Raw genomic sequence first — 8,847 nt, 5'->3', positions numbered from 1 at the left:
ACAAGGTGAGCTATGAAGTTTCTATCTGTCCTGAATGGTATTTCAATCGCACGCTGGCTGCCCGACCGCACCCACTTTCTACCTGTAATACGAAGGGTAGAGCGTCATTTACTTTGAAAACTTAAACATTGATTGACCGGTCTCAACGTCGCCGATCTACGGAAGAGTGTTCCCCAGATAATAGGGAGATTTAGTAAACCGTTTTTGTACGCTCGATATCAGCACCGGGATGTGTTCCGTAGCCTTGACGCCAGCTTTCGTGCGCTGACCGGAGCAGTATCGGGCCGGGGAAAACGGTTTACTAAACCTCTCTAGTGTTCTTGTAATTTTTGTGGAGTCCGCAGTTGTAGGTAAAATACTTCTCAGACATTTGCGTCCTTAAATTTGGTTTACTTTTGCACTATACTCGTCTACATCAAAGTAACAACTGTGGCAGTAGGATAAGAAGTTAAGTAGCAACAGCAGTGGAGCCTGGCAGTAAGCGTAAAATCAACTTCGCAATTTTTTTTTTTTTTGAATCATAACATTCTCGAACTTCTAGTCTATTGCTATCGGTGTCACAATGCTTATTTATCTGTGAAGATGAAGCGACCCTATGCAGTAGTGCATGCATTTCTTTCAATGTGAAGGTCTCACTTTTTGTGAATTTTTTCAGGATTTTTTTTTTCCGATGAACCCGTGCACCCCGACTACGTACCGTCACGGTTCCCGTGACGGGAACCGTCACTCTTGAAAGGAAACGCTTGGCTGGCTCAATTAATGTCAGAAGTTCAATTAATGTTTGCATTCGTGAAAATAGTTTATTAGTTAACATGTGACAAAAAAGCTCCCACAAATATGAAGGCCATAGAAACAAATTAACTAATTATTTTGTATTGCAGAAATATGCAAAACTATGAATGAAAGCATTTATTCACATTTTTAACAGTCTCTAAAAAATCTCAACCCTGTTCAATGTATGTTTGATGGTAATGGTAACGGAATTCGAAGGTACTATTCGTTATAACTAGGGTGTGTACTTTCCGGTGTTTATTTGTGAGAAAAATCGGCGGATGTTTTTCGGTGTTTATTTATTTTCAAAACACCGGTGTATTTCGGTGGAACGTCTCACGACGAGGCTAAAATCGGTGATTATCGGTGAAAAAAAGCGATTGATCACAGACAGAGAGTTCCAATTTTTTTCACATAGTTCTTACACTTCTTCTCTAGGAAGCAACTATTTCTCACACTTGGTTATTATAGTAGATGCAAGCATACTTTCTTGCTTGCATCTGCACGCAAGGAACGTGCTGCCGTCATGGCAGCACGTTCCTTGCGGTTCGCAACCCGCAATTATGAAAACGCACGCTCTTGTACGACACGGACGTTGGTATTCTCTTCCAGGAACCACAGCAACCTCTGAATACATGGCTTGCACCGACATCACTTGGCCAGACACAATGAGGAAAAGGCGCGTGAGAGCCTACCCTCCACTGCGTTAATTTTTCCCCAAAAGGGGGCCATGGAAGACACAATGGGGGAAAGGCGTGTGAGAGCTTAGCTTCCACTGCGTTCACCAGACGCTTTTGACCCCCAGAAAGGAGGGCGGACTGACGCCACCTGCAAGCCATGGATAAACACTGCAAGAAAGCAAGATCCACGAGATAACACGTTTGACGAACCTCTACGGGGAAAGGGTTTCGCTAGGTCGGAAACTAGCAACGACCGGTGTTTTTCGGTTTTAACCAAGGCGAAAATATCCAACCACCGGTGTTTTTCGGTTTCAACCAATTTTATATTTTCGTCACCGACGGATGTTTATCGGTGTTTTGCGGATAAAACCGGAAAATGCACACCCTAGTTATAACCGAATATTCGCCCATCTCTAGTAAGGAACACTATAATAACAATCTGCATGAAAACTGCAAATAAGCCCAAAACGCGACAAGCATCGGGAAAAAAATCTATAAGCAACTAGTTTAAGAGAAAATCCGCTGATAATAAGTGGAACTGGCCTCCCTGTTGTCTACCGTGACCTGGCTTTGCCAAACAGTGGGCCTATTCTTGCATGCAGCAATCCGAGCACACCCATGTTCTAGGCATTCGTTTCAATTTTACAGATCTCATGTGAACGGCTACAGCGCACGATTCACACCTTAAGACAGATCCAGACTTGCGGCTTTTACAAACACACACAGTGTTTGCCTCTGTGAACTTGTTCAGTAAACCTCGACTGTGTATTTCCGCGAAAATGTAGGAGAAGTAAAACTCTTCAGCCTTGTTGACCGCTGCGACCCAGAAGCTCTCGTTAAACGCCACTTCCTCCACATTAAAATCTTTTTTTTTTTTTTGTGTGTACACTACGAAGAATGTTCTGGTAGTTTTCGTTAGTGCCATCTGCATCTGTACCTGTGCATAATTTAAATGGCTCTCTTTCAGATGAGCATCATTGTCAAGGTAGGACAGTAGCTTCTTGGCGGCATCAATGTTTAGGTGTGCACATGATGCCGCAGATTTGATTTCTAATACCGCATCTTTGCAGCAGCTACAAGATACTATCCCATCAGGAGAAGCACCTAAGTAGGGCCTCTTTTCATCTACGACCAAGCCACAACTTGTGACCTCGAAGCGCTTATGCTTAGGTCCTTCGTCATTGATGAAGCAATTCTTGGCGTTTACCCCGTTGTCTCTCCCCCATCTTACACTGGACACGTTCGGCGCCTTCGTGTAGCCCATGACCTGGGAGACAACCTTCTCCACTCCTGTGCAGCATGAAATCACCTTATCTACGATTGACACCGTGATTCTGCCCTTTCTTTGCCCGAACCACTCGTCCGAGCCCGCTTGAGCACGAGTTGAAAGTTCCACTTGGCTGCACTCCACATCTTTAAGGGTTGTTTCTCTTGCAGCCGTTTCATCCAGGCAGCGTAGAAGCACGCCATGTCCACAAGGGTTCCAAACACTTCAAGTGCATGGTCATCCCCAGCACTGATGCTTGAAGCGGTGTCTGTGTCCTCACTGTCAGTGATGCTCCTAAGCACCAGGGTGGTAGGTGCGACCTTCTGCAAAGATATAGTTGAAGGTTTTAAAAGCAAGCGAACACAACACACGACCCATAAAGACTATGCTAAACTACCAGGAGGTGTATTTTGTCTTTTTGTTGTGAACATCAATACGCCTCTTCCTCACAAACATGCTCGCCTCTTTCTCAATATTTCTTTCTGGTAGCCCCCTCTCACCAGTTAAACGACAAAATTTCGCGATTGTTGCTGCTGTTTTGCTAAACAAGCTAAGCTTTGATGACTGAATGGTTCAGGCTTTTGCCAATTTCTGGATTTCTGCATTTTGCAGAAGATCAGCTTACAATGGTAGCAGTAATTGAGGTGCGGCTTCAGGAGAAGTTCTCTAGTAATTATTTTTCCGGCACATAAAATAAAGCTAGACATGCATATTCAAAGCCAAGCAATTTGTTGACATTATGCGTAGTTTATTTAAAACCAACTATATCGGTATTTAAATGTTGCTCCGAGACGAGATATTAATTAACTATTATCTGCAACGTTGCGTTTACATTTTCACGAACTGTAGAATGCCCTTTTATTAACCAACAATGCCACCAGAATAAATATAGCACTTCACCTTTAGTGACTTGAACAAGTCTTGGAGCTGTTCAGGACCGGCCTCTGGGACAGTTGAGCTTGGCTTGTGTGACGACGTGTCCTTCATTTGCCTCTTCTTCGAAGGCTTGATGAAGTCTCTCGAAGCCACTGGAGCGGCCTGCAGTGTCACATGTAATACTTGCAACTGTCATTGAGGTAAACTATGAGACTGCTTGGACAAGCTCTTGAAAGGGGAACATTCATGAGGCAAGGTGGCACATTCCCAGGTGCGTACCTGTCCACTAGAAGATGCTGCGATCTAGCGGCATTCGACAGAAGTTGAACTTGGGCTCGTGACGCCGAACTTGATGTCAGCTTCAATGCGGAACAGTAGTGCCGCGACGTGACTGCAGGCCTCGCCAAACCTGCAAGGTATGCACCGATATTCACCACGAAAAGCGGCCGCTGCGATTGCGTGGAAAGCAAACCAGCCTCGTAACTTACCCTGTCATGCAGGTGCAGTGCACGCTCTGAACCGTTGCTTCTTTCTTGACCGCAGCCCATGGTAAGTGGTAACGGCCAAGAATTTGGCTGGCCTCCACCTCGCCAGTCACAAGACGATGCGATCGCTTTCGACTGCAGCTTCAAATGAGCGAAGCCCGCGTACTTTTCCGCTCAAGAAAAGATTGTAGCCGTCTTCAAGCTTGTAACTTTTAAATTGTTCTCTCGTGTACAAAACACACCTTCCACGAGATACACGTACACATCGCCGATTTCCACTTGTGGCCACCGACGAGTGTCTGTGAAGAATGCATGCCTCCGGACATCGGGATCCAACGGATCGGAGAGCTCCTCGCTCGTGACCGTAACCTTTTGCCGGTAGCGCGTCCTAGCTGGCTCTTCCAGCTCTCGGAAGTACGAACTGGACATTCCAACAAAATAAACTCGTCAATGTGGAGTATTACTTCTAACAAATGAATAATCCAAGCGGCGCTGCGCGTTTCGACGCTCTGCAGAGGTGAAACGGGCTGGACCGGAAGTCCTGACCGGAAATGACCGGGGGTTAGCCAATATGAGGCCAGGCGCCGGTTTGTTGACAAACAAATCGTGGTGAGTATATACTTGGGTAGAGAACGGCTTCGCTTCCTTTTTGCCTTTTCTTGCCCCCCCCCCCCCCCCCCCCCCCCCCGACCCCTCTTCGCGACTGGTCGTGACGACTGGGCTCGTCGCAGCGAAAACGGTTACTGACCCCTGGTTTAGAGTGTTCGTCAAACTAGGTGTAACTACACACTGCACGTATTACTCATCTCAACACCTTCCGATTGTCTCCACCGGAAGGGAAACACGTTGGTAACACCTGTCGTTGGCGTGCCCTTTTTGCCGAAGCAGTCTGCCGCTTCATTACCCGTGAGGCGCCCTAGAACCCACTCAAGTGCGATGTCGTGAACTGCCTGAATATCCGCCATCATTCCAAGTAAACGTTTGTGAATGTATGGTTTGATAAGCAGGGGCGGGGGGGGAGAGGTTGGAGAAGTTTCGACCCCCCCCCCCTTCCTCCCCCTTCCCCCCCCCCCCCCCCCCCCCCCCCTTCCCCTGCCTACGCCACTGCCGCCACATATTCAGGTGATTCCGCTTCTGATGTAGATGTAGATACGAGAGTTGATGTCAGAGCGTTTCGCACGCGCAGCATAGCTCGACTGGGGCCGGAAGGGCATTGTCTTTTAGGCCACGTGGTTGGATAACTGGAACTGAACTGCGACGCGTGTGCTTCAGACATGGCGAGAATCGGGAGGCTGGAGGTGATGAACAAACTGGCCAAAAATCGCCATTCTTCAATCGCAAACCATTTGCGTTCTACTTGAGCAACAAAACAATGTCGGTACAATTCATTCGTTGGTACAACTGCAGTTAACGGGCGCACAGAGGTGCAATGATACGCTCCACCTAAAGTTCTATTTGCACTTCATGAAGGTATCTGGCCTCCTGTGCTGTAGTTACAATTGCCTTCAATGCAGCAAACAGTATCGGGAGCAGCAACTTCTTTAAATTTTCTAATCCGGTAGTTGTGTTTTGTCGCAGAGGAACTGTAGACGGACTGGCATCAACTGCCTAGCTGTGCCTCAGCTTTTATTGCTATCAAAGTCGTATGTGCCAAAATTGAGTCACGTCCTGTCATGGTTGTTGGTGGCCTCCGTGGAGGAATGCATGGTGGTAGCAGTGGTGGAAGTAGCGCGGGTGGTACCTTTGGTGGCAGTGCCACTGACACCGCAACTTTGATAGGTTGGTCATACGTAAACCTTGAACATTTGTGCATTTTATTCAGAGGCGCAGGAGACACAGGTCTCACTGCCTCTGGATTGGGTGGTGGCAAATAAAGCGCCGTTCACACTCTTGCGACCGAGTAAGACCGAGAGAGACCAGACCAGTTTTTAAGCCTTTTGCGGCTTCTTAGGACCGGATGCGCTGCAGCGGAGCTGGTCCTAAGAGATCGCAAGAGGCTTAAAAACCGGTCTGGTCTCTCTCGGTTTTACTCGGTCGCAAGAGTGTGAACGGGCCTTAACGCTTAAGGCCCGTTCACACTCTTGCGACTGAGTAAGACCGAGAGAGACGAGACCGGTTTTTAAGCCTCTTGCGATCTCTTAGGACCAGCTCCGCTGCATCGCATCCGGTCCTAAGAAGTCGCAAAAGGCCTAAAAACCGGTCTCGTCTCTCTCGGTCGTTCTCGGTTGTAAGAGTGTGAACGGGCGTTTAAGGTCCGTTCACACTCTTGCAACCGAGTACGACCGAGAGAGACCAGACCGGTTTTTAAGCTTCTCGCGACGTCTTAGAACCGGATGCGCCGCTGCGGGGCTGGGTGTAAGACGTCGTAAGAGGCTTAAAAACCGGTTTGGTCTCTCTCGGTCGTACTTGGTTGCAAGAGTGTGAACGGGCCTTTAAGCGCCGTTCACACTCTTGCGACCGAGTCAGACTGAGAGAGACCAGACCGGTTTTTAAGCCTTTTGCGGCTTCTTAGGACCGGATCTGATGCAGCGGAGCTGGTCCTAAGAGATCGCAAGAGGCTTAAAAACCGGTCTGGCCTCTCTGGGTCTTACTCGGTCGCAAGAGTGTGAACGGGCCCTTAGCCGTCATGCCGTGAATCAGCTCTAGTTTGCCCAATGCGACAATCTCTTTGTTTTGTACAAATGCCATGAACGATGCGACATATGGTACAACGCAGTCTGCTCACTTAGGATGGTTTCTGGAGCTGCATTCTTCAGGATTGTGCGGGCCTGCGCACATCTCACATCGCTGAGGTCTGTGACACGCATTAGCAACGTGTCCATACCTTTGGCAACAGAAACAGCGCACCGCTTGTTTCAAAGTATGCTTTCACCGAGTAACTAATAAAAAAAAAAAAAAAAAAACTTGTAAAAGTGTGGACAGTTTTTTTTTTTTTTTTTTTTCATTTGTAAGTTGATACTGGTTCGTGGATGATTGACGACGCTATCGTCGCCTTGCGGAACATTGGCAATTTGAATCTGACAGTGTTATCTTACAGACCCTTTGTCTGTAAGATAACACAGGGGTTGTTTATCTGTGCACTCATTTTATCTTGTCCAGATTCCTCAGGTAAGACTGCGGTACATTTGCAGCGATGTCAATTCGAGCAACGGTTTTCAACGCTAGAAGCTTATTCGCTGACGACAAAGACGCGACATTTACCAGAAAGCGTCCATGTTTGGGGAACTTATGTGAAGTTACTTTTTCTTGTGGTAATTATTTTGTTGGCGATTCGGTTTGGGTTCACATGCCAGAAAGAGTGTCTTAGTTTATTTGAAGATGATTTGAATGCCTTCGGAGTACTTTTTCAGGCATGTCACTGGTGTAAACAGTGTCTCGATCGTCACGATCAACCTCAATTTCGTCTCCTAGTGGATAGGTGGAAGTACTTGCACTGTCCGCCAGCAGACACAATTACTTTTCTGGCGTCGTTCCAGAGTCATCCACTTGATGACATGTAGGGCCTTAACAATCAGCTGGAGGAAATAATTTTAGATGGTCGTTGTAGCGGGGGTTGGCAAACGCCATGGGCGGAGAAGCGAGCCTCCACAGCATGACCTTACACGCTGATGCTTGTACTCGATTGTATCTGCATAGCAGACTCCTTGTTCGTGGTCGCGGTATGGCGAGACAGTTCTCCCAAATACCTCTCAAGGCGAGGTTGACCTTCATAGTTTATTAAGCAGCAAAATTGAAGAGACCGGAGGGAAAAGGGATGAATCTCGTACAGACACGTCTTCATTTCGCGTATTGATGTTTTCGACACTGATAGAAATCAAGCCTCCTTCAATATAACTTTCACTTTAGAACCGAGATTTTGAGCCAGTAATATTGGCCTTGACGTCCCGCATAGAACAATAGGATATTTAAAAAGACAAGACGATGCTTTCTTTCGGTGCAGTCATGAAATAAAGCAAGAAAAAAAAAAAAGAGCAACCAAGAGCAGTTATGTCCGCGCTCGTACAGTTGTCTAAACGGGTCTATGAAATATGGAAACGAAGGAATACATTGCACTGGCCGATACAACTGACTGACGTTGACCATATTCGCCAGAGTATTTGTCGATATACCAGCGAATATCGCAGGCGAATTGATCGGCCTGCGATCGTTTCCGAGGCTCTGTGGCCCAAGCGGTCAATTCAAGTACGCACATGTCTGTGCACCACCTATAAGCAGGAATAGAAATATTTATGAGACGAGCCACTATAAAAAGAGGTTCAACCGTCATCAGACGTCATATGAATAATGACGCCTTCTGAGCGCACCCACGTTCTGGAGGACTGCTCTTGATGCGTTGTTATTTATTTATTTATTTATTTATTTGCCCACACGGTCTTGGGAGTAAGGGCAAAAAGCAGATACAGCCTGCATGCCTCACGGGGCAGTGCGTATCTGTTCTTTTTTTAAATACGAAAAACACTTTGCCGAAACGTAGAAACCCGCACCTCTCACCGGGAACGCCGCAAACAGTATTTTGGTCTTCGAGAAAAGCGTATTCATCACTGTCGATCACGTATCGAAGAACACGTAGTGAATAAAACTGTTTATAGGGTTGAGAGAACATGATGCCTAAAGCCAAGTTTAGTTGCGACGTCTCTCCCGCGGCAAAAGTTCCGTGGACGCCGCATGCATTTTAGCTGCCGCCAAGAACGTGCTAGATGTCTCAGCAACACGTACCGGGCCCTTGACGCACCGTATTGGCTACTGGCTGGTTCAGTGCCCTGGGAGG

General features: G+C 47.1%; 1 protein-coding gene across 1 annotated transcript; it reads right to left on the bottom strand.

Annotated features, from left to right (window-relative positions):
* Positions 1-2,037: 2,037 nt before the first annotated feature.
* Positions 2,038-2,715, bottom strand: LOC120845786. Its single transcript, XM_042287313.1, has one exon. It carries the CDS (start codon positions 2,713-2,715, stop codon positions 2,038-2,040), a length of 678 nt encoding a protein of 225 aa, XP_042143247.1.
* Between the last annotated feature and the right edge of the window lie 6,132 nt (positions 2,716-8,847).

The sequence above is a fragment of the Ixodes scapularis genome, unplaced genomic scaffold (assembly GCF_016920785.2).
Source record: "Ixodes scapularis isolate PalLabHiFi unplaced genomic scaffold, ASM1692078v2 PGA_scaffold9__187_contigs__length_104089568, whole genome shotgun sequence".
Taxonomy (NCBI): Eukaryota; Metazoa; Arthropoda; class Arachnida; order Ixodida; family Ixodidae; genus Ixodes; species Ixodes scapularis.
Note: the sequence above shows the minus strand (reverse complement) of the source record. Positions and strands in the feature narration are given on the sequence as shown.